Here is a 26,916-nt window from a genome sequence, read left to right as displayed (position 1 = left end):
TTGCACATAATTGACCATCCAACATGTACATTATTATATAGGTGGCTGGCATAATACAGCAAGCTAGTTTTACTTTATCATGAAACACAACAGTCCAATATCTGACCTATCATTTAGGTGAGCAAAATAAAGTTGAGCTCTCTTCTAAACTATTGTATAGATAAAATATCATAATTTTTATCCATTGGCACTAGCAAAGACAACAACTGCAGCAAGGGCAGATGAACCTTAGATTTTTCTTTAATGGATATGGGCCCACCCCTCTTTGTAGTCATAACTGGCGCCACTCTTTTGGCAAGGCTTCCCACAAGATTTTAGTGTAACTGAAGGAATTTGTACCCATTCATTGAAAAGAGCATTTGTGAGAGCAAGTATTGATGTTAGATGAGAAGACCTGGCTCACAATTACAGTGGATTTCTAATTTATCTCAAGGTTGAAGTCAGAACTAAAAGGCGAGGTCTCATTAGGGTTGCAGAAAAGATTCTATGCATGCCACTAGACTTATTCCACATAAAACCATGTGTTCATGGACCTGGCTTTCTGAAAATATATGCTGGTATAGAAAAGGGCCTTCCCCAAAAACTGTTGCCAAAAGGTTGGAAGCACACGATTTTCTAAAATGGTACTGTCTGCTGTAGCATTAATGGTACACTGGGACAACCTGAACCCACTACTAGTTTAAATAAATTTTATATATTTATATATATATATATATATATATATATATATATATATATATATTTTTTTTTTTATTTATTTACTTTCCTGCCGCTTTGAGGGCATGGCTCTTTTTGACACACATTTTTCAATTCCACCATTCCCTATAAAAGCGCTTGCCCATGGTGTACGAGACTAGCTTAGCTCTGAAGAAGTGGGGGGTGCGCCCCCGAAACGCGTTAGCTGTATCCCGTGTTCTGTGTATGTCCATGCACTGTGTTTATGGCCTTTTGTCGGTTGCATTTTATATAAACATTTTCATTATTAAATGATCTTTGGTGATGCACTAGGTGTGAGCACTTTCCATTTCATTTTTTCTTGTAGTTCCTTTCGGATTACCCCATCTGAGCAAGGCAGCATGCACCCAGTTTTGGATACCATATATACACCTTTCACACCACCATTTAATCTGACATCTGTTATTCGAAACCTTGGAAGACCTATTATCGCTGGAAATCACTGTGTTGTCTCGGTCTCTGTCTCTCAAAAAAACACAAGCAAGAAAAACACATTTTCACACAGCACATCAAACACACACAGCTGGGTGTTTCACGAACTTAAAAACTACTACAAATGATGACAGTTTTATTATATACTCAAAGGGTTTATCTGATTTCATGCCAGCACAAGTACTCATCTTTAATGGACATGATGAAAAACTGTTAAGGAAGCCCTGCTAACCCTCATTGTCCAATAAAACCCTGTTGGACTGTTTTTTCAAACAGCTGTTAATATGCACTCAAGTTAGTACATTTCATAGCAGTGCAATTTACAGTTACCTTGTTAACCTATCACTTAGTGATGGACTTCCAACATTAAATCTGTCAAGGTGAGAAAAATACCACACTTCAATGAAATTTAAATGATCAAGTTATAGGTCTGATTAAAACATGTCCATGATTAGGATACAACTACAGTGGGGTGGGGAAAATAATTATTTGACCCCTTGCAGATTTTATACGTTTGTCCACGTACAAAGAAATTAAGATTCTATAATTTTTATCATAGGTGTATTTTAAATAATAGAGACAGAATAATGGAGAAAAAATCCAGAAAAAACACATAAAACAAATGCTAGAATTTAAGTTGCAGTTCAGTGAGTAAAAACAATATTTGATTCCCAAGCAAAATATGAATTAGTATTTGGTGGAGAAACCCTTGTTGGCAAACACAGAGACAAGACGTTTCTTCTTGTTGGTGACCAGGTTTGCACACATCTCAGGAGGGATTTTAGTCCACTCTTCTTTACAGATCTTCTCTAAATCCTTAGGGTTTCTTGGCTGTCTCTTGGCAACTCGAAGTTTCAGCTCCCTCCATAAATGTTCTATAGGATTAGGGTCTGGAGACTGACTAGGCCACACCATGATCTTAATGTCCTTCTTGAGCCCCTCTTTTGTTGCCTTGGAGGTAGGTTTTGGGTCATGGTCATGCTGGAAGACCCATCTTCCTTCAGTGTTCTGGCTGAGGAAAGAAGGTTCTCATCCAAGATTTTACAATACATGGCCCCATCCATTGGCCCTTTTAAAGCAGCAAAGTTGGCCTGTACCTTTAGCAAAATAACAGCCCCAAAGCATCAGGTTTCCAACTCAGTGCTTGACTGTAGGGATAGTGTTCTTAGGGTCATAGTCAGCATTTTTCTTCCTCCAAAACACAAAGTCAAGTCAATGCCAAAGAGCTTAATTTTGGTCTCATATGACCATAGCACTTTCTCCCAATCCTTCTCTGAATTATTTAAAGAAGAAGCACATTAAAAGGTCATGGAGGGGCCTAGCCAGCCTCCAGACCTTAATTCTATAGAAAATTTATGGAGGGAGCTGAAACTTCAAGTTGCCAATCGACAGCCAAGAAACCTTAAAGTGAATGTAAACCTGCACATATGGAGAACTTGTTAGAAGTTATCATGCTGATAACAGAAGAAAGGAGCAGGACACAGCTGCAAAACATAGTGCTTTGAAGAGAGATAACAAAACACTGCAGATATATGTGCCCAGCTCAAATTTCATGAATCAGTTTTACATCCACTTTAAAGATTTAGAGAAGATCTGTAAAGAAGAGTGGACCAAAATCCCTCCTGAGATGTGTGCAAACCTGGTCACTAACTACAAGAAACGTCTTACCTCTGTGCTTGCTAACAAGGGTTTCTTCACCAAGTACGAAGTCATGTTTTGCTTGGGGATCAAATACTTATTTTACTCACTGAACGGCAACTCAAATTTATAACATTTGTGTCATGTGTTTTTTCTGGATTTTTGGTTGATATTCTGTTTCCCTCATTTACAATACACCTATGATACAAAATATAGACCCTTCATTTCTTTGTAAGTGGGCAAACTTACAAAATCTGCACTGGATCAAATAATTATTTTCCCCACTGTATATTACATGTTTTTAAATAAACATTACTGTTGATTTAAATGGAGACCATTCATACCCAAAGCAACATTAAACCCAAAAGCAAACATTATAATGCAGCTTACCAATTCTTAGATGTGATGCCTGTATTAATTTTCTTTTTTAGGCTCTCTTTCTTCTATTTCTATCTGGTAATCTTCAGCAAAACGTATGAGTTTACATTGATGAGACAAACCACTTAGCACTGGCAGTTGTGATTAAAATAATCATCTTATTTATTCATGTAAGCCCTTTATCCCAAAAGGAAAACAACTGCTTGCTGTAACGCATTATAAAGTGTGAGCTGGAGTTTGGCTTCAATTTGTTAGTGTATCTAAATCTGCTAATACATTTAACACTCTCTTCCCCTCAGACTTACAATACTGCTGTGCCTCCTGTGGTGTGGTAAGTTACTCGCCAGATCACCAGGTGAAAACAGGAGGGGGAAAAGCCAAAGAAAAGAAAAAACTGCATAATTCATGCACAATTCATTTTTGGTGTGGGGTTTAATTCTGATTTACGAAACTGCTTTTGGTGTATCCTGTAAAACAATTATTTTTTTTTTACCTGCTTCAGTAGGTTTCATAAACCAATCACTGGCTAATGCTTACTGGGCTGCCATACCTGGGCAGATTTGTAAAATGGAGACATTTCAGAGCTTGAGTTCTGAGGTCTGCATATGTGTAGTGCCAATTATAATGAGCGCCCTCTCGCAGTGCCAATTATGATAGAGCGTCCTCTCTCCCTGTTGGATTTAAATTCCTTTTATAGTATTCATTTTGCATTAGGGGAACTGAAAAACCGCCATGATTGTTTGGAATACCCAAAATTTCAAAAGGAGGCCTAGAACAGAAACGGGAACAAAAGGGAGGGCAGATCTCATTACTGAAGTCTGTTGAGACGGAGCCTATGACATCAGCGCACCCACCTGGGGAGCAGATCTTAGGACATCAGCACGCAAACCCAAATGTGGATGAATGATGTACATTGTGAGTTTAACAATCTGAAATTCTCTTAAAGGGGGCAACAGGTTTTATTTGTTTTTTTTACTATAAAAATAGTGTTAATGGAGAGGCAAGTGTGATGATGGTTTTTATTTCTTTGAGCCACATGCTGTGAAAGAACTATATTGGATGGAGGCATGTGATCATTTCGGAGGTGTCCAGCAGGTACAAAAAAAATCCCTTGATTCCCAAAGGCAGAGGAATGATGGGACTTGTAGTTCCGCAACAGCTGGAGGGCCACAGGTTGAGCACCCATGATATAGGGCAATATCTCCAGGTGAGAGCATAAGGTGGCAGGTGGTGGAACACATGGAATTCACAGTTTATTCATGGGCACTTGTGATGAACCAACATGTTTTTTTTTTTATCATACAGATTGGATCACTGACACTTGTGATTAACAAACATGTTGGACTGTTAGGTTGTTTTTATTAATTTCACTTGCTACTTTTGACTAGACACAGTTGTATTGTATACATTTTCCGGCACACAGGATAAATTTTACAATTTTCATAAATAGTTTTTGGTGCACAACTGTTTTATAATGCTGCACAGCACTTTATTGGTATAGATATTTTTTGGCAAATGTGGGAACACATCAGTGCAGGTGGCAACACATTAGTAACTTTGAATATGAAACGTTTGGATTTTTGTTTTTGTGTTCAGTTAATTGTGCAGGGGGTATTTGAGTATTGATGGAATTATGGCTTGATGCAGCACACAATAGAGCTCTAGCTTTTAACTCACCTGTTTTGAGTCTGAGCTCTTGGTGGCAACCGAACTGTGTTGTCATCGCTGTCAGTTTCCCGATGGCTGGAACTTTCAGACATATCAGACTGTGCTGTGTTTTTAGACGTTTCAGGTTGCTCATCCGTACTTGAGCTTGCATTTGGTTGTTCAGAACTCATCTCTGTGCTATTTGGGTCTGTTTCCATGTTGTCGGGAAGTGCAGCCGCATCTTGTTCAGCAGAAACAGAAGTAGTGACTAAAAAAAAAGTAGAATATGCATGTCAATAATAGAAGGAGTTTTTTGTCAAAATAAAAATGTAGGTAGAGATATTTAAAGATCTATATATGGAGGACAAAACTTAATACAGACAACCCATTAACCACCTCAATACCGGGCCAATTCTGACACATCTCACATACATTTAAACAGCTACTTTTTTTGCTAGAAAATTACCTCGAACCCCCAAACATTATATATTTTTTAAGCAAGGGCCTTATGCCGCGTACACACGGTCGGACTTTTCGTCTACAAAAGTCCGACAGCCTGTCCGACAGACTTCCGACGTACCTTCGGCGGACTTGCGGCAGACTTTCTTACGAACGGACTTGCCTACACACGACCACACAAAAGTCCGACGGATTCGTACGTGATGACGTACACCGGACTAAAATAAGGAAGTTCATAGCCAGTAGCCAATAGCTGCCCTAGCATGGGTTTTTGTCCGTCGGACTAGCACACAGACGAGCGGATTTCGGGGTCCGTCGTACTTACGACGTAAAGATTTGAAGCATGTTTCAAATCTAAAGTCCGTCGGATTTGAGGCTAAAAAAGTCCGTTGAAAGTCCGGAGAAGCCCACACACGATCGGATTACCAGCCAGCTTTAGTCCGTCAGCGTCCGTTGGACTTTTGTAGACGAAAAGTCCGACCGTGTGTACGCGGCATTAGAGTATAAAATGGTGGGTGTTACAATTTTTTATGCCACATGGTATTTGCACAGCGGTTTTTCAAACACATTTTTTTTGGATAAAATACACTTTAATGAATTTTAGTGAACACGAAGACAATATAATACCCCATTTTTTGGTAAAATATAAAAGATGATGTTACACAGAGTAAATAGATACCAAACATGACAAGCTTTTAAATTGCGCACGCTCATGGAATAGCGACAAACTACAGTACTTTAAATGAGGCGAAACTTTAAAAGCCTTTGCAGGTTACCAGTTTAGATTTACACAGGAGGTCTGGTGCTAGAATTATTGCTCTTGCTCTGACATTCGAGGTGATACCTCGCATGTGTGGTGCGATCACTGTTTACATATGCGCGCGGGACCGACGCGTGCCTTCGCCACTATGTGTGAGCATGAGGTGACGAGGGTTATTTAACCACTTCCCTACCGCTCTATTGTCAAATGATGCCTGCAGGAACCCTTCCTCCCTCCGGGCGGGCGTCATATGACGTCCTGGGATTCCCTGCGTTGTGGAGGGCGCGCACTCCCGCCGCATCACTCGGGACCCAATGCGCGTGCCCGGCGGCCGCAATGTCCGCCGGGCACCAGCGACTGCCCGTTAACCGAGCAGGACCATGGATCTGTGTGTGTAAACACACAGATCCACATCCTGTCAGGTGAGGAGACTGATCCGTGTCTTCCCATTACAGAGGAACACCGATCGGTCTCCTCCCCTAGTGAGTCCCCTCCCCCTACAGTTAGAATCACCTCCCTAGGACACACAGTTAACCCCTCGAACGCCCCCTAGTGTTAACCTCTTCCCTGCCAGTGACATTTATACAGTAATCAATGCATTTTATAGCACGGATCGCTGTATAAATGTCAATGGTCCCAAAATAGTGTCAAAAGTGTCCGATATGTCCGCCGCAATATCGCAGTCACGATAAAAATTGCAGACTGCTGCCATTACTAGTAAAATAAATAAATAAATATGCCATAAATCTATCCCCTATTTTGTAGACGCTATAACTTTTGCGCAATCCAATCAATATACGGTTATTGCGATTTTTTTACCAAAAATATGCAGAAGTATATATATCGGCCTAAACGGAGGAAAAAATTAGTTTTTTTTAAAAAATGGGATATTTATTATAGCAAAAAGTAATAAATATTGTTTTTTTTAAATTGTCGCTCTTTTTTTGTTTATAGCGCAAAAAATAAAAACCGCAGAGGTGATCAAATACCACCAAAAGAAAGCTCTATTTGTGGGTAAAAAAATGACCAAAACTAATTTGGGTACACCCAACGTCGCATGACTGCACAATTCTCATTCAAAGTGTGACAGCGCTGAAAGCTGAAAATTGGCCTGGGCACTAAGGGGGTCAAAATGCCCGGTATGGAAGTGATTAAAAAAAAGAAAAAAATAATTTAATTTTTTTTTTTAGAGTGTTTCTTGAATTACTTCAATACTGGGCACTTTCACCCCCTTCCTTCCCAGACCAATTTTCATTTTTCAGCGCTCTCGCACTTTGAATGACAATTGTGCGGTCAGGCTACACTGTACTCAAATGAAATTTTTATAATTTAGTTCACACAAATAAAGATTTCTTTTGGTGCTATTTCTTCACCACTTGGTTTTTTTATTTTTTTACGATAAGCAAAAAAAGTGAAAATTTTGAAAAAAAATATTTTCTACTTTCCGATGTAAAAGAAATCCAATAAAATCAAATTTCATCATAAATTTTAGGTCAAAATGTATTCTGCTACATGTCTACATGCTACATGTAAAAAAAAATCCTGATAAGTGTATAATAGGTTTGTGCGATCACGGACAGATGTGCGCAGATGATCACTAGATGATTTTACTGGGACATATGTGGGACAGGTGTTTTTACTGTGCTGTGTGGGGACACTTTTCTGGGGACACTAGGCCGGTGGTCAGTGTGTAAAATGCTGTAAAAAACAGCTCATACTCACTGATCACCGGCCGGCTGTAGAGATCTGCTCTCCTTCTCTTCACTGACAAGCTCCATGTGAGGAGCAGGAGAGCTGATCACCCAGCAACCGGCTCTCCATTTACATCACATGATGGCTAGGTTTGGACACAGCCATCATGTGATCAGGAGGGCCAATCACAGAGCCCTCCTGCCGATCCAGGATGCGCCCTGTCTGGGTGACACGAGCACATCGGGATCGTGCAGCCGCACGATCCCACGCCTTCTGAGGGACGTTCAGGAACGTCCACTTAGGAGGAAGTGCCCACCTGGCCGTTTGTGCAGTGGCCGAATAAGTGGTTAAAAAACATTTTTTGATCATTTTTTTGTGGTCAAAAGTAATGTAAACCTCCCTTTTGACAATGACATGTACTCTTTATGGAGAGATCTCTCCTTTGGGCTCCAATGCAGCTGATCAGGCACAGATCGGTCTGATCGCCTACTATGCGGCCAGTAAACAAAAAGCCGGAACCGAAGTGACAAAATAGTCATCTCTTCCAGGTTCTGCCTTTACACAGTGGGAGGAACAGCTTCAGTTCCCCTCACTGCAAGGCCAGATCTGGATGCCATCGGCCGCATCGTTGCTGGGCTTCCCCCTCCACCACCTGTAAAAGTATTCCAGCAGCTACCCAGCCGCTCAGAGTACTTTTACCTGAAAGAGAATCACCGGTCCTACAAATTGACACCGGGATCATGGTTGTAGCCTCCACCATGATCCTGGTATAAACGCTTCCCTACCGTGACGTATGTATACTGTGGCCGGTAGGGAAGTGGTTAAAATGGCATTCCACCCAAGCATAGTCTTAGCAACAGGCTGAGTTTTATGGACTCTCTCACATTCTTATATCTCTGGGGGATGCTGGTGGCGATTTCGCCCTTTCATATGTTATGGTTTTGTTTCCACCTCCATCCCCTTGTGTATGCATTGGGCGTTTCCACTCCTCTTGTTGCATTCTTAATTAAATGAAAGTGAAAACTATCAAGGGTGGGTTCAGCTTTGTAATGGTGCGGCATGTATGCACATTGGGAGACTCCAGCACAAAAACCTCACTGGAGTGACTGAGTTATAAGAGCCAGCCACTGACTCAGCTCTCCAAATTCCACTTATAAAATATCGCTTTGAGTAAAGCAAAGCCTTTAGTATAATCTGCAAACAGATTGTGGGGCACACAGTGATTTTTATAGAACCAGTTACAATAAAAATCTAGTACCTTCCATTTCACTTGGCAAAGTGGGTTCGGGTGTAGCAGCATCATCAGAATGTCCCACTTTTACAGCTACTGAACTTGAGGCAGTGTTGCTCCTAAAAAAAAAAAAAAAAAAAAAAAAAAAAAAGTTAGCTTTAAGTATATAGAAAAATTGGTGCAAGTTAAAATATATAGCAAATAAGAGTTTGCTCAATAAGACCCTTCTAATCAGTTCTCAATGAGCTCTGCAGAGTGTAACTTCAGCTCCCTGCCCACTGCTTTCTGAAAGCTCAGACAAGCCGTATAAATGATGCACTTTGAATGGCTTTAGAGAAGAGAAGACTGCAGATAAACAGATACAACTTATGTAGGAGGATTTGTTTCATCTCCATGTATCGCCTGAGGCCAGTCACAACACTGGGTATATGAGAGGATGTACAACCACTTTAAGTCACAGAAGCAATAACAACTGGATAATAAATAATATTAGTAGATAATAGATCGTAAATAGAATATATGAATATACAGTTGGACAGTTTCCAGAGACAGACAGTTCCTCTCAGTCCCTGGTATGAATAAAATGTGGAGAAAGACACAGCTCTCTCAAGGAGTTATGGGATTTTGGAGGGAGGTGGTATGTCTGTTATTAAGGTGAGCACCAACAACAATTAGTATAAAAGTATAAATTTATTGAAAAATATCAAATAAAAACAACACAGCCATAATACATATTGTAACCGTGATTTGAAACTTGGTGTATGAAATCAAATACATAGGTATGCAGAAGCAGCCAACATGTTTCGCAATACGCTTCATCAGGGCACTGCATGCATTAATGATTTCATCTGGTCTATAAAAATGAACCACTAAACCGCAACATTGCACAGACATTCACTCATCAAAATTCCACTAGGAGTTAATTCCCAATGGAAGCCAGATCCAAATAGGATTGCCGGTGGGGAGATTGAACCGTGTGTGATTGCCGCAGTGGAGATAGTATGATAATCTGATAAGGTGGATGATACAGGTTAAAATACATGTATTCGCTCCCAAGTAACGAATGGCTTTGGATGCCCATTGGAAGGTGAAAGAGGGGCAGAGACCATCAATCGTGGCCCGGTCTAACGAAAGAGGGGGCAGAGGACTTAGACAATTAATAGAAAATTAGAAAAGGGAGCCATACGTATGCAACTATTGAGGCAATTTGGCCAGAGTCCATCAAAAAAAAGATCAGGTTGTCCACCTTATGTAGCCTGGAAGCTTTCCGGAATCCCATAATTTCAGGATCTGCCCATACTGTATATAAAAAAGGCTCTAGGGAGAGTATAAAGATTAAGGGCTACAAGGGACAGCCATTCGATATCATGAAAAAAATCAGAACGTGTTTTGTTAACCTTGACAGCAGCCAAGGGGCAAGAGTAGAGAGAAAAGATCCAGCCCAACATGAATAACCCCTCCCCCCCCCCCCAAGCCCGATATGCTCCAAAGTGGCACTCGTGAACTGGCAGTTGACCCTATCGAAAGCCTTCTCCGCATCTGTAGATAGCAAGAAGGGGGCGATGGGCAGTTCTGGCAGCATGAATCAAATTGACTAATATAGGATTCTAACTGCTCAAAAGTCCCTGGTCTTCATTGTATTTTTCGTTTCAAGATGCGCCAAATCAATTGGTGAGGGGTATGGAACTCTTCTACTATGAATCCATATTGTTGTCAAAGATGCAGTATGTGGTTAAACACTGTCCTGCTGAAATATGCAAGACTGTAATCTGGATAGGAGCACATGCTGCTCTAAAATCTGGATGTATCTTTCACCAATGATGGTGCCTTTCCAGATGTGCAAGCTGCCCATTCCATACATACTAATGCACTCCCATACCATCAGAAATGCAACTGAGCTCTGATAACAAGCCGGAAGGTCCCTCTCCTCTTTACTCCGGCACCCATGGTTGCCAAAAAGAATGTAAAATTTCCACATTGCAGCAAACTATTTTAAATTAGCTTTGCCCCAAAGAAGACTGCGGCAACTTTTTGGAATTGTTGTACAGTATGTGTACAGTTGAGGCAAAGGGGTTAAGAAGTAAAAAGAACCAAACATACACACAGTCATGCACACAACAAGATGGCACATCTCAAGAGGGAAGTTTAACCGCTTGCCGCCCGCCGGCTGTCATATGACGGCTAGGCGGCGCGGCTCTCGTTCTGGGAGGGCATCATATGACACCCTCGCCTTCCCTGCCCACCAGGGGGTGCACGCATGCCGCCGGCAATCGCACGCGCCGTGTCACTGGGCACCCGATGCGCATGCCCTGCAGCCGCGATGTCCGCCGGGCACCCGCGATTGCCTGGTAACACGGCAGGACCGTGGATCTGTGTGTGTAAACACACAGATCCACGTCCTGTCAGAGAGGAGACCAATGTGTGTTCATCACCTCTGCAAGGTAAGTGACTGAAATGGTGACCTTATCCTGCAAAGACCCTTTACTGGTTTAGCAAAGGGACAATAGATGGCATTGAGGCCCAGACCTGCTTTCCTGCCCTGGGTAGTTTGTCTTTCACCTCAATCAGGACATTGATCTTACATCCCCCTGTCAGTTCACCAAAAGGAAAATTTACTTTCATTGTCTGATGTGGTTAAGTTTGAGAGTCTCCCCCTCAGCCATGGCTTCTTTCAGGAAGATGGGTTCCCATCCTGAATGGAGCCCTTATGAGTGCACAAGCAGTTTGTTCCTCCATATCTAGATGGCTAAAGCAGATCTTCATTAAAGTTTATGGTCTCAAGGATCATATTTCACCCTTCCCTGTCAAGGCACACTCTACTAGAACTGAGTGCTTCTTGGGCTTTTTCAGAATCAAGCAAATGTTTCTTAGATTTGCAAGGCTGCCATCTGGTATTCTTTTACACGATTCTTAGCTATGCTATGCCAACTACTAAGAAAACTCCAGGCGGCTCTAATTTTCCAGTTTTTGATTTTTTCTTGGACCGGTTAGTGTTTGTTTACCATGTTTCTCCCCCCCCCCCTTCCTTTCTACAGTTGTGTTGCTTTTGGATGTCCCAAAGGTTAATGAGGGGCACAATTCCCACCCTTCTGAATTTAGGATCAAACACTCAGCACTGCTTTGCTACACACCAAAGGCATGCCAGTGTCCATTCCTCCAGTAGGCAACTTCCTGGGGCTGTCAGTGGATTATAAAAATAAAATCTTATTTTCTTTAAAAAACATTTAGGGATACAGGGATATAGTAAATCAAATGGGAAATTCTAAGGTAATTTAACTGAGGGGGAGGTCCACGGCCTCCGAGAGATCCAATATATGTGGAAATCTTACTAGACGAATATCCAAAAGAATAATTTGCTGAAGAACCAGTGAAAAAAATGGGAAAGCAAGATGGAAAGGCACAAAGAATAAATCTGACGTATCAGAACAGGACAAGTAGTACCACTAGGGGGAAAACTACAGTTTATGAAAGGGTTAAGGACTTCAACATAATGGAGGAAAACCCAACAACCACCATAAGAGGACAAGTTGAGGGAAAGTGGTCAACAAAAACACAAATGTTTGTAAGGGAAAGACCAGAGCCTAGGATATGTAATCCTTGACCAAAGGTAAAACAGGAAAATAGAGCCTGCAAGAGTAATATAAGGGGAGAGAGGGAAGGAGACCTTCAATGTGAAACAAAGAAGCATTGATTCCCTTTTAGGTTGGGTTCACACCTATGCAAATTAGATGCGGGTTTCCCCGCATCCAATTCGCATGACAGGAGATTGTGACCGGCTCTCTATGGACAGGAGTGCTGTGCACAGGAGTGCACAGGAGTGCAAAGATGCTGTGCATCTTTGGCTCAGTTTCAGGGCTGAATTCAGGGCTGTCCCTGAAAATGGAGAACAGGGACGCACCGGACCCCTGCATCTGTCACAGGTGTGAACCCAGACTTAAGGAAGGGGTGGAGGGATTGACACATTAAAAAAAAACAGAGGGCCAACGCAGTGACACAGTAACACAATAGACATACAAGAGCCTCTGAATGAAGGAATGAAAAGGAAAACCTTCAAACTATCACATATATAGTTGACACAGTCAGTATGACAGCGATGATGAAAAAAGAAAAAAATTAATGGAAGAGGAATTTTGACTTACCTCTAAATTCCATATATTGGAGTACAGTACATGACGTGTTTATAGATATGTATAGGTATGTACAGTATACTACGTACAGTTACTTGTGTTTTTTCTCATGGATAAACACAGGTAACTGCTGACACACAGAAGACACTGCACAGTGCTGCTGTGCAGTGAAATGAATGAAGTGTCACTTTGCACACTTCACATAAAGCCCCCCTCCCCCCAAAAAAAGGGAACTATGTAATGTGATAAAATGAGCATCACCCCCACCCCACCCCCCCCCCCCCCGCACCGCTGCTGTCTGTGTGGGAATGTGTGTATGGGCTGTAAGTCAAAATTCCTCTTATATGAATCATCCATGATTCAACTTTACAGTTCCACTGCAAGAACCTTGTGGCTAAAAGCTGCATTAGTAAAAATATTAGAAGTACACCTGGTAGAAACTTGAGAAGGTATGAACAGAGGACCAGGCTGTCCAGATGGGACATTCACTCGGTCCAGATGTGAACTGCAGTCCACCATTTAGTGATGCCTGTTCTAAAGGAATATCCCTGATGGTTCAAAAAGCGGTTTCTGCAGGGCAGAGGGAATCAAGCTGAGATGCCAAGGAAGCACAGGGTGCTGCAATACTATGCGGTATTATACAACTGCTACACAAGCCATATTGTAATTTAACGTTCTTAAAAATTACCTTCCCTTTTTCTCTCAGCGCTATAATTTTCTGTCAAATTCTAATATGGCAACCTGGAGGCCTTTTGTGCACAGTTTGTATACAGAACATGTGCAGAAATGTTATTTCCTGCTTGTGTGATGGGCTCACTAATTGTAAAACTCTACACTAAGATACAAGTCAAATTTTGGCCATCATGTGCAACAAAAGTTTCATTTTTGGTGAGATACTCCCAAGGGTTTTTTTTTTTTTTTTTACTTCTAAAGGGATGCAGACCCTCCTCATTAGAACACTGCAAGTGGATCAGCTGATTAATAATGAAAAAGCCACTCTCATTCAGATTGTACATTGACATAATAAAACACAGTTTTTTCTTCAGAGCAGAAACAAATAGGAATCTGCTACAACGTTTGTTAAAATCCCTGAAATGCACATTGATCACCCAAAGGGGATTGTTTTGTTCTCAACAAAAGTGGAGTTACTCTTTAACCACTTCAGCCTTGGAAGGATTTGCATCACTTTAACTGAGAATTGCGCGGTCGTACGACGCTGTACCCAAACAAGATTGACGTCTTTTCTTCCCCCCACAAATAGAGCTTTTTTTTGGTGGTATTTGATCACCTCTGCGGTATAAACAAAAAGAGCGACAAATTTGAAAAAAAAAAAAAAAAAACAATATTTTGTTACCTTTTTGCTATAATAAATAGCCCCCCAAAAAAATGTAAAAAAAAAAAAAAAAACTAAAATGTATTCATCAGTTTAGGCCAATATATATTCTTCTACATAAAAAAAAAAAAAAAAAAAAAAATCGCAATAAGCGTATATTGATTGGTTTGCGCAAAACTTAAAGCTTCTACAAAATAGGGGAAAGATTTGTCATTTTTATTATTTATTTTTTATTTTTTTACTAGTAATGTTGGCGATCTGCGATTTTTACCTAGACTGCGACATTGCAGCTGATGACAGATCGGACACTTTTTTGGGACCATTGACATTTATACAGCGTTCAGAGCTAAAAATAGCCGCTGATTACTGTGAAAATGTCATTGGCAGGGATGGGTTAATACTAGGGGGCGATCAATGGGTTAACTGTGTTCCCTATGTGTGTTTCTAACTGTGGGGGGATGGGAGTGACTTGGAGAGGAGACATATCTTGTTCCTACTTAATAGAAACACATAATCTGTACTCCCCTGACAGAACTGGGATTTGCGTTTTTACACACACACACACACACAGATCCCTGTTTTCTTTCTGTCAGGAGCGATCGCGAGTGCCTGGCGGACATCGTGCCCACCGGGCACGTGCATCAGCTCCGGGGACCCTCTGCGGGTGCGCGTGCCCGCTATAATAGCATCTTAAAGAGTCGATGTGTAGCTAAGGCGATTTGCGCAGCTGTGCCAACCTGCCACAGTATAACTGCAGCGGCTGGTTGGCAAGCAGCTAAGGTCATATGGTCTTTAAGACCTGATTGTAGGAAGGCCAGAATTTGAGGAACAGTGTAATCTGTTATTGAAGTGCCAGTGTTCACACCAGGCAAAGAATGAATTCTAGGTATGATAGTAGATCTTCCTGGAAGTGGCTTTTCTTGCTATTCACAATGCATGAATAAGACTTTTCTCTATTTAAGACTCTGATACCCCATCTTTTAAGACACGGGCTTCAATAAGCATGCCAATAAATCCATAGACTATGAAGCAGGTTGGAATTGGAGGCCTTGAAAAAGCAGATGTTGCCTGTTGGGTAAAGGCCAGGGATCATCTGCTAGAAGTCCGAGTATGTCTGTGTACCAAGTTCTTCTGAGCCAGTTCATGTAATCTAAATCACGGTTTTCCTCTCTTGCTCTGTCTTTTCATAGAAGGAGGCAAAATTGGAGGGAAGGCTTAGATTAGCCTGAACTGAGACCACAGAATTATCAAGTCATTCAAAGTTAGGGCTAGAGGATCCTTGGTCCTGGTTATAAACAGAGGAAGTTTGTTGAATCTACAGGCTAGGCTGGGTGTCTACATCCAGAGTCCCACATTTGACACTTCAGATTGAAGATGTCCAGATGAAGAGCCCCTTCCCCTTGATCCAGGCAGTGGCAATTAAAGTAGACCAATTTCCAGTTTTCCACATGGGATGTGAATTGCAGAAATCACTGGACAAAGATTTTCCAGCCACGAGAAAAAAAAAACCCAGATAAAAGTGGAAGTATGGTTTAAAACAGAGGGTTTATTGCTGCAAAATCTGCAATCTTCATATGGAAGGTAGATTGTGATTTCCTGCAATGTGCTTTAGCTGTAGGCAGAGATCCATGCCATTAACAAATTTTGTATGATAAAGCAGGCATATATATATATATTTATTTATTTATTTCTACTTAGCTGTATATTTCTTGCTCTTGCCATAACTTACCACCAAACAACCCAAAATAAATTCTCCTGCAAATGTCAATCACTGTGACCCAGAAGAGAAGTAGGACAAAAAAAGAAAGCCTTGGCCACACTTCTCTTTTAAAGACTTCTAAGAGGCCAGCAAAGTTAAAGGCTTCATGTATATGCGTAAAAAGCTGTGAAACTTGAGAATCTTGAGTTACATTAGAGGTATTAGAGGCAAACTAAAGTTGGGGCCAGATGATGGCAGAGAACTGTATCAGTTAGCTTGAATTAGGACTTAAATAAGAACTCTAACTGATCAATGAAGTCCATGAATGCAAAAATATTCAGTTCGTTTTGCACTCCTATGACCCGCTGTTGGCCGACGTCACTGGTCCAGGCTCGGGAAAAAATTCCAACTTTACAGTCAGGATCCACCCAGATGCCTGGACCGGCAGCTGGCTCGGCCTCTCAATGAGCCACTGGGAGACTGAGCCAGCCACTCCCACCCTCACCACAGCCTGGTGCTCCAGTAAGCTCTGGAGGGGCAGAGCAGAGAGCTGGCGGCTGACAATCATCACTTTGATCACTTATTTCTCAGTCTTAGATAGAGACCGTGGGGGACAGCTGCAGCTAGGGGAGTATGATTGTTTATTTTTTTTTAAGCCATACATCTCTTTTAATTAGGTTTCTGTGTCAGATGTAGACATTAGCGACTGGGTATACCAGAGGGGTTGTACCACTGATCTAGAGAACTAAAAAATAAGATCGCTCTGTGGCTAACCAACATGGGACACAAGGTCAGAAAAGTGCCAATGGCAGAGTCCAGTGTCCAAAAGTCACATTCCAGTATATCGTCATCCTGTCTATAGGCTTGCTCACAAAGTGAGTCTTCAAAGATTGGTTCACACCAGAGGCTGCAATACGACTCTGGAACGATAAAGTGCTCTACAGCTAACAAAGTAGTGTACTAGGTGCCTGGGGAGCACCACAAGCAGATCCCAGTACCTGAGGGGCTGAAGTATTACAAATCTAGATTTTTCCTCAGTGGAGCTGATGAGAAAGAGTACCGCCTCTTAAGACACTAGCAAAAAACTTGACCATTAGGGGTGGGGTTAGAGTGGCGGCTGGGCATTCAATTGTGTTACCAGTGGCCACCTCCTGAAGGCAAGCTGTATATAACCAACACATGTGATTTATCCATCAATAGGCAGCAAAGTAACTCTGCTGGAAAACTAAATCTGGTTGACACTTCCTGTCCATTATATCCTGCAGCACCTTACACATTACACAGATCTTTTCACATCAAACACTGGTTACACTCTACAATGTCAACACTACATTTATACAATCATACTGTATAACTCAGATTCTCCAGTGTGTGAGTTGAAACCAATTAGCCTACCAGTATGTTTTTGTATTGTAGGAGGGTCACAAGAATTAAACACATACAAAGAATTGTAGCACATCATAATGGAGATGTTATTCCTGGTTCGTGCAGAACTCAGGACCCCAAGGGTGCACAGTTCTAGCACTAGCCTACTGCTCTGAAATAAATCTTTGTACAATTTCAAATCACTATCATACAAACTGATAAGCAATACAATGGAACCCACTTACCATTCATCTGTGAAATCCAGTCTTATAGTACTTGTGGTAGTTCCTTCTGTACTGTAATGCAACTGCAGCACTGGTTCACTTGTCTCACTTTCTGGTCTTCGTTTACCACTCTCTGCAAAGTAGAAAAATCAGTCTTTGATTAACCTGCAAACAAACACTCATATCACTTTTTCATATTTAAAGGTTTAAAGTATCTTCATGCACTTCATTTTACCTCAAAAGCAGAGAACAAGCTCCAGACCTTCCCTCTCAGGTTGTAAGGTTGGGGGGGGGGGGGGGGGGGGGGGATTGTCTAGGAGCATTGCTTTTTTTTAAATTTCTGTGAACCTGGTGGGACAGTAGAATACTCTTTTTTTCTCCTCTGTCCTCCCAAAAGGGGTTCATTTAATTAAAAAGTTTTCTTATTTTCCTGGTACCCCTCAGGCCTCATTTCTTTTTGATTATGTATTCCCCCGCTATTCAAACACAAAATCTCAATCCTAAATTGCTTTCCACAGTTGTCCTAAAAAGGCAAGGGTCTAAACATTTGGGTTTTGGAGGACACGCTGAGGGAAAGAGTTCAGGTAGCCTTTCTCCAAGAGACTCATTTCACCACCAGACATATTGAGCGTATTACCAATCGTCGATACCCTCATGCTTATCACGGCACCTGCCCTGATTCTAAATCTAGGGGTGCCAGCATTATCCTTGCCCACAGCACTAGATAGTCCCTGAAGCAGCTGCTCATGGCAGGTACCAATTTGTGAAAGGCTTTCTAGAGGGACTGAAGGTGACCCTTGTGAATCTTTACATTACCAACACAGACCAGATTACTTACAGACTGCTTGCCTGGAGGATCTGGCCACTTTTGTTAAGGACACTCTTATACTGGACAGGGATATGAATGCTGCACTTGACCCCTAGCAGAACTATCTAAAGGCTCTTCCAACCTCTCACATTTTCTTTAAACAACTCATACATGCCAAACTGGTCGATGGCTTTCATAGTTAAAAAGAAAGACTATGCCTTCTCAATGGAGCTTCAGACCTATTTCTGCATCAATTATTTGTCAAACAATCAAATATTTTCTGTGTACACAAGACCTCTTTTGAGATTTGCAGGCTATTCGATCATGTCCTGGTAGTGATGGAAAATTTCCTTTTGGCCAACTCCTATAGGATTTGGCAATGGAAGCTTAGTAGCTCCTATATTCAGGATGAGGAGGTGAGAGCTGCAGAATCTTTGGAGCGATTCCTTTTTTCAGATTAACAAACCTTCTACTGCAAGCCCAATACTATTATGGGAAGCTCACAAATGTTTTATAAAAGGAAACCTTATTGATCAAGGGTCCAAACAAAAAAACCAACAACTGGCGACTTTGCTCATCAAAATGCATTCTCTAGAAACATTACATAAAACGTTCTCAGGCGCATAATAATTTTGATGACCTCCGGGCTCTCTGTGAAACGTTTGAAGCTTTACTTTTTGAATTAAATTAACCACTTAAGGACCAGCCTCGTTTTGGATTTTAGGTGTTTACATGTTTAAAACAGGTTTTTCTGCAAGAAAATTACTTAGAACCCCCAAACATTATATATGGTTTTTCTTCTAACACCCTAGAGAATACAATGGCGGTCATTGCAATACTTTTTTTTGCACCGTATTTGCGCAGCGGTCTTATAAGCGCACTTTTTTTGGAAAAAATTCACTTTTTTGAATAAAAAAATAAAACAGTAAAGTTATCCCAATTTTTTTTTATATTGTGAAAAATAATGTTACGCCAAGTAAATTGATACCCAACATGTCATGCTTGAAAATTGCGCCCGCTCATGGAATGGCGTCAAACTTTTACCCTCAAAAATCTCCATAGGCGACGTTTAAAAAAATTCTACAGGTTGCATATTTTGCGCTACAGAGGAGGTCTAGGGCTAGAATTATTGCTCTCGCTCTACCGGTCGATGTGATACCTCACGTGTGGTTTGACCACCATTTTCATATGCGGGCGCTACTCGCGTATGCGTTCGCTTCTGCGCGCGAGCTCGTCGGGACAGGGGGGTTTTAAAAATTTTTTTTTTTATTTTTATTATTTATTTTACAATATTTTATTAATTTTTACACTGTTTAAAAAAAAAAAAAAAATTGTGTCATTTTTATTCCTATTACAAGGAATGTAAACATCCCTTGTAATAGAAAAAAGCATGGCAGGACCTCTTAAATATGAGATCTGGGGTCAAAAAGACCTCAGATCTCATTTTTACACTAAAATGCAATAAAAAAAAAAAAAGTCATTTAGAAAAATGACATTTGAAAAAATATGCCTTTAAGAGGCGTGGACGGAAGTGACTTTTGACGTCGCTTCCGCCCAGCAGTGTCATGGAGACGAGTGAGCGCCATCTTGGCCTCACTCGTCTCCAGACACACCAGAGAGCCGTCGGTAGCGACGGAGGGCACCGGATCGCAGCGGGAGGGGGGGGCCCTCTCCCGCCACCGATAAAAGTGATCTTGCGGCGAATCCGCTGCAGGGACCACTTTTATCTGAAAGCCGGCCGCCGCACGAAAACGGGGATACCGGGGTTATGGCAGCTAGCTGCTGCCATAACAACGATATCCCCATTCAAACTTAGGACGTACATAGTCGTGCGGCGGTCGGGAAGTGGTTAAGGCTCAATTTTCTAAACTCAAGACCCATACTTATGAATGAGAAAACAAGCCAGGGTAAATGCTGGCTAGGGCTCTTCGAGAGATTAGCCTCTCATCGCATGTGCCCCACATTAACCCGAAACAGGAAAAAATCCCTATACTCCTCCCAAGCGATCACCAACCACTTTATAGAATTCTATAGGGCACTGTATAATTTTTTACCTTCTGTGACCTCCCTGTCTGGGGAGTACAGGCTGTCTAATATTTGCCAATACTTGGCTGACTCTGAGCTGCCTCCTTTGTCCCAGTCCGAGTGCCAGGCCCTAGATGACCCTCTGACCACAGAGTAGTTCTGAAAGAATCAAAACCCCACAAAGCTCCTGGGCCATATGACTTTTCCTTGCTTTAATATAAAACCTTTGCACACCTTTTAACCAAGCCCTTTATCTAAGCCTTTAATGCAATCCAAGTTGGCCACCACCTTCCTCAGAATACATTACGAGCGACTATATCCGTTATCCCTAAAGAAGGGAAAGAGAATGCACGCACTTCCATCCTAGTTCGTTACTCACCTAGACTTAAAACTTTTTACTAAGATCCTGGCTAATAGGCCGAAGCCATATATCCATCAGTAAATTTATCCTAATCAGGTGAGCTTTGTACTCGATCAATAAGCAAAGGATATTGTCAGCAGAGCTTTAAATGTGATTCATTTAGTACACACCACTCACACCCCTACACTACAAAATCTACAGACGCTAAAAAAGCATTTGATTGGGTAGACTGGACATTTATGAGGATAGTGCTTCAGCATCTGGTATTTGGGGCCCAGTTGAGAAGGTGGACTGATGGGCTATGCTAATTTCCCTCAGTCAGGGTCAAAATTAATGATTATCAGAGTTCATGTTCAGTAACAGCACTAGACAAGGGTGCCCTCTTTCCTCCTCATTTTTTCCTCATATTGGGAATCCCTTCTAGGCTACATTAGAGCCAATCAAAATATTTCAGGTCTGAGAGTAACCCAGGGAGAACACAAAGTTTAGAGAATATGCAGACCTGTTTTTCTTTTTATTTTGTTACTCAGCCTCTAATTAGACGGAGGATCTTGTCTCGGTCTCTGAAATTTAGGAATTTTGCTATTGGGGTACACGGTGGGGCTCCTTGGGGAGGACGACGGGCAGAGATTTGATGGGCTCTCTCCACCGCAAACATCACCGAGAATGCGTCTCTGCCGAAGTTGGATATCAGGAAGTTTTCGAGAAAGCTCGCCGGGTCGTTGCCCTCAGCAGTCTCGGGAAGGCCAATAAAGCGGAGATTACATCTTCGGAAGCGATTTTCCATATCGTCCTGCTTCGCACTAAGCTGTTGTATCGGACGGCGTACCTCGTCGGTAGTGTGTTGTAATGGGTGCAGGATGTCCTCCGCTCTACCAATACGGGTCTCCGCAACACGGTCTCTCAGAGTAGAGAGATCCTGCCGGATAAGGGATACATCAATTTTGACCTCCTCAATTTTGGTGGTGTGCGTGCACTGGCACAGGGCGATGGCATCAAGCACCTTGTTAGTGGCCGCCTCGGAATGTTCCATGTCCGAGGAGGTGCCGGCACCATCTTTGGCTGGTTGGTCTTCTCCAAGCCTGCGGTATTTAGCAAGCTTATCAGCAGCCTCTGAGGTTTTTTTTGGGTGGAGACATTGCAAAAGGTGGACAGGAGGGTCCCCGGGTATACCAAGATGGCCGCTGTCTACTAGGCCGGATCCTCAATGTCTTCCTCCCACCGTGCTTTAGGAGCAATACAGTATGTTCTGCAGGCAGTGGTCAGCCAGCTACAAGGTCCAGCAGCTGTAGAAGGAGAAAACTGGACTCAGAATAGTCAGGAACACCTGTGGATACTTGCCAGTGCTGTTGCAGGGTGTAGCAAGATGGCCGCCGGTCCGGGAGCTAGGCCAGATCCACAGACTGTCCCTCAGGCAGCCACAGGGAAAGAGGCACAGCTATAGGGGCTCCAGGCCGTCCAGTGGCTGTGTGAAGCAGAAGCCGGGCTCTGAGCATCCAGGGAGGGCAGGCAGAGCTGTAAGAGCTGCCGCCGGGTGGAGCAAGATGGCCGCCGCTCCAGGAGGTAGGCCGAATTCCCAGTCTTTCCTGGCAGCTGATGCAGGATGATGAAGGTGGCCCAGAGCGGCGCTCTGACAAGCTGGTAGGCTCTATGGATGGCGCTGGACAGAGGGGAGGTCCGCAGGTGTGTAGCTGCTGAAAGGTAAGCAGGATTGAGGCAGGATAGTAAGTACAGCAGTGTGGGCAAGTGGAGCTCTCACTACATGTGTCCTACTCCATTGCTCTCCAGGCCACACCCTGTTACTCAGCTTCATGATGGAATTTAGGCAGTATAGTGGGCTTTCGAAACTTCAAATTAAACTTCTAGAAGTCTGAGGCCTTAAACCCTAATCTATCAAAAAATGCACTAAAGTATTCTTTTACATTTAAAATGGGCTCAGCGTCATATTTTATCATATTTTAGAACCTTCTTGACTCTATCCATTAAAGGGACCTTTACAGCAAACTTTCCACCCCTTCTGACCAAGTTCAGACAGGATTTAGAAGTTCAGAAAGGAAATGGCCTTCTGTTTCTCCTGGTTTTGGAAGGAATAGCATCATTAAGTCAATATCCTTCTATACTTGCTTTATCTGCTACTAACCCTTCTAATCAGGATTCCAAAAATGTTCCTTCATGTGACTTTAGACTGTTCCACCCATTTCTGTTAGGTCTCACTCTCTGGTGGGCTATATAGCCTAACTCCTTTGCACTGAACAGGGATACATACTCTCGGATTGGTAATCCCCAGTGATTGGCCACCCTAACCTTCTTCCTGCCATCAGACTTTCCAGTCTTTGGTTCAAGTGAATAATTCACCATTATCTGTACTGGAAACAGACAACCCCTCCCCCAAAAAGCATTTGGCAATGTAATATCAATTAAATCTATGAAAGGATGACTTTAGTGCCTCATGTTTAGACACAAGGTAGAGCAGTTGTGCAAGACCTGGTTTTGCTGGATTAAATATACTTTTTCCTCCAATTATTCTGTGGATTTTGCTACCTGATGGGTGTTCTTGTACCTTAGGGACGACGTGAAACTGGATTTTTCTGACAACACTCATTTGAAATCTGCAGACATGACCAGTCTGTAGACATCAGTAATGTTACAAATCAGTAATCACAGAGGACCCTGAAGGTTGTTCTGTTCCCCTCTCCTATCTCTTCTATTTTTTTTTTCTTTCAGAAAAAAAGGTACCTATATCAGAAGTCAATTGGGGTTCATGGGATCTGATCCATGCAAGACAAACCTATTACTTCCCACCAAAAGCATGTAAATAGTGTACTTTTGCAGATAACTAGTCTTGCTCAGATCCCTATCTGTACCTGAAGATAGATCTATATTGTTGTTTGGGTAACGACTTTGTATGCCTTTTTCATATTTCAGATGTTATCCTTTTTTTGGATATTATTTTTGCCCTACTCTGATTACTGCTGCTGCAAAAAAGAAAAAAAAAAGAAAAAAGAAAAGGAAGCTGAAAACAGAGGAAACGGTGTACAGGCCAATTTAACATAGGACTCAAAAATTCAGGACAGGTGATCCTATAGCATTCTAGGATCAGAGCTAGAGCCTAGCAGTTAAATACAAAGTTTTAATACATACATGTGAACTGTTTTACCTAATAAAGGTTTTGTAATTCTATTCAGTTATTCTTGAGATTAACAGACCACTGCCAGACAGGTCTCTGACTTGATATCACTGCAGATAAAGCAATGCAGCTTTGTGAGGGTTTTGCCCCAGTCTGATTGGATGGTAGAAGAGATGCAGTTCACTAGTGAGGTATCTATTTACTTCATCCTATCAGCAAGCTCTCAGTGTTAAAAAGAGCAGTGAACAAAGCAATACAATCTGCTTGGCTTAGAGTACCGTCTATCTCCTGTTCCAATTTGTATTAAGAACTAAGAACTGAGGTTATGCCCCACAGGCACCAATCAGAATACCATTTTTAGATTTATACCATTATCCAGAACATTTACCTGGTGACACAGTAAATATGAACACTTTTAGTTCTTTTTCAATAGCCGTTATTAAAACATTTTTAATTATAAAACATTATAGAAGGAACTTGAATGTAAAGGCTCTTGATCCACAGAAGTTTTTACCTCCTGCTAACACAGAAAACATTACCTGTTGGTGACCCATGCTTCTTCGTGCCCAATACCCGCTGTGCCACTTCCAGAGGGTATCGTGCGCCCAGCTGCAAGGGGAGCCTCTCTCAGCCACTCGGCCTTGGTGAGTACCTGACAAATCTTATCATGCCTCTGGGATTCATGCCTGTGGCTGTCAAGTTTTGCAAATCCTCATTGGATTTGTAATTTACCTATAGCTGGAGTGCCCCTGCCATAGAAGGTTAGTCCTTTTTTGAATCCCATTTAAAGTTAAATTCAACCTATCGTTGGTAGTAGTAGTAGTAGTAGTAGTAATAGTTGTAGTAGTAAGGTAGTCCGAGTGCAATAATGATATGGAATGTGCAATAAAATCATAGCAATGTATTAGTTATCAGTTTTAGGTAGACAGATCAGTAAAATGTGTTTTTTGCAGCATGAACATCATTAAAAAGGTACGTTTTAAAAGTTGAAGCTCAGTACATGGATTTACTGTTCATAACACTGTTAACATGGTGGTGCAAACATATGAACTAGACCTACAGTACATAATAAAAAATTTACCTAAAATGTCTGTCCTACAATATTGACTCAACACTTTTACATATATTTGCAAACAGAATATAGAACACCAAACACTACTTAGGTCTTCTCTATAACAAAACCTGAAACATTACACAAAACGTTAGTTTAACCACTGAAAATTATTATCTTGAGTGAAAATCCTCTAATATCTGGAACACATATTGGGGGGAATTCAATAAAGTAATACCAACACTTCTCTGGCAGTATGGCCCTTTTAACATGACCTGCGCCGAATTTATGAAAGCTGTGGTGCCATTTTTTGTACCATTACGACACATGCACCAGATTCAGGGAGTTCCTATCACCGCTTTTAGAATCTGTTGCTATGGCTGTGACCCATTCTAAAATGATTACCATCAGTTGCAGACAAGCAAACTAACTGTAATTAAGACCAATTAGGACTAGAAAATAAACTAAAAGTTAAGACTAAAAGAAAAAGAAAAAATAGTAAAAATTCTAAACACCTTTACTGTATCAATGCAAAATATAATTCAACATCACAATTTCATTGAATGGACACCCGCTGTATTTTGTTGGAGCTGCTGCACATCTTTTGGATATTTATTAATTAGGTCCTTTTATTGCAGACTTAAATGCTGGTAGCTTAAAAAAAAGATCTTCACTCATTTCTGGTGCATCTAACATTCAGAAAAGCATTCAAGCTAACTTGTACTGAGAAAATAAGGAGACTGCCATTGATGAGCTTGTCTTTCTAAAATGATAGTTGCCTGAATGTCATGCTGGTTCTGGACACTTTCCTGTAATAAGCATTCAAATAAGGAATTCTGGTTTCACACAGACTCAAAGCCACAGACGGCCAGGCAACTAGTATATTAGAAGGAGGGCATCCCCCTATTTAAGTACGGGTTAAAGGGGAACTGAACTCTGGAAACCGTTCAGGAAAAAAAATAGGTAGAAGGCACCAGAATTGCTTTTGGACCCCTGCAGATGATCCCCATTAATGACTTCCCATGCTTTAAGACATTACAGCCAAAAGGTAGACTTTTTAGGGTATTGTTTAGACACAACTAGTCATTTCTAAAATGTTTGCTATAACATAGCAAATTTTGGATCGTGCACACATCATGAATTTTCGAATGAAAGGAATTACATACCTTTCACAAAGTAGCCAGGTGCAATCAAAGTACGGTTAATAAGACATTCTACCTAAAAATGCATAGCATGTATATAAACCTAGACACTTTATATAACGGCATCATTCCTGCCTAAAGAAAAAGCTGTGTAAGCTAACTATACATGTTCAGCTATAGACATGCTACTGTTAGGTAAATATACTGCATTCGGGGTCACTTACATGCCACAATGAAAAAGCTACTATAGACAGTGAAAGTATCACATGCACACATAAATGTCAATGACATGGGAAAAAGGTCACATCTTCAACCACACTGATAATGCTAGAACTTAGTAGGTGGAGCAGGTAACATCTAATGAGAGAAAACATTTTCAGACACAAATTGGGACTTGGGTACAATAATGTGTAGGCAAGAATAATAATCACCACATGCATAAAAAAATGGCAAGAGGAATGCAGAAGAAGGGTGATAAGCTGGCCTCTGCATTCCTCTTGCTGTTGCTTGTCTCAGGATAGTGCTCACAGCCAAGACAAGCTGCAGCTATGAATGAAGCACCTTCTTCAAAGTTGTTCTTTGACTGGCCGTGGCAGGAGGGGAAGGGGGGCAGGTCAGGTATTCATTCCTTGGGTTAGAAAAAAAGCACTTTAAAACATGGGACATAGTACTATGTGTGCTT

General features: G+C 41.6%; 1 protein-coding gene across 3 annotated transcripts in view; it reads right to left on the bottom strand.

Moving 5' to 3' along the window:
* The window catches only part of DCAF6 (DDB1 and CUL4 associated factor 6), a 264,140-nt gene that overhangs the window by 79,614 nt on the left and 157,610 nt on the right, over positions 1-26,916 (bottom strand). For 2 of the 3 annotated variants that reach the window (XM_073616111.1, XM_073616113.1), the window contains 4 exons: positions 17,742-17,853; positions 9,000-9,091; positions 4,861-5,098; positions 1,498-1,539 (listed from right to left, as the gene is read on the bottom strand). In XM_073616111.1, the coding sequence (XP_073472212.1) occupies positions 1,498-1,539; positions 4,861-5,098; positions 9,000-9,091; positions 17,742-17,853 (484 nt within the window). The remainder of the gene's footprint in view (positions 1-1,497; positions 1,540-4,860; positions 5,099-8,999; positions 9,092-17,741; positions 17,854-26,916) is intronic. The other variant, XM_073616112.1, reaches the window with a different exon arrangement.

This window comes from Aquarana catesbeiana, linkage group LG02 (assembly GCF_042186555.1).
Source record: "Aquarana catesbeiana isolate 2022-GZ linkage group LG02, ASM4218655v1, whole genome shotgun sequence".
Lineage (NCBI taxonomy): Eukaryota > Metazoa > Chordata > Amphibia > Anura > Ranidae > Aquarana > Aquarana catesbeiana.
This window is presented reverse-complemented; position numbering and strand designations above follow the sequence as displayed.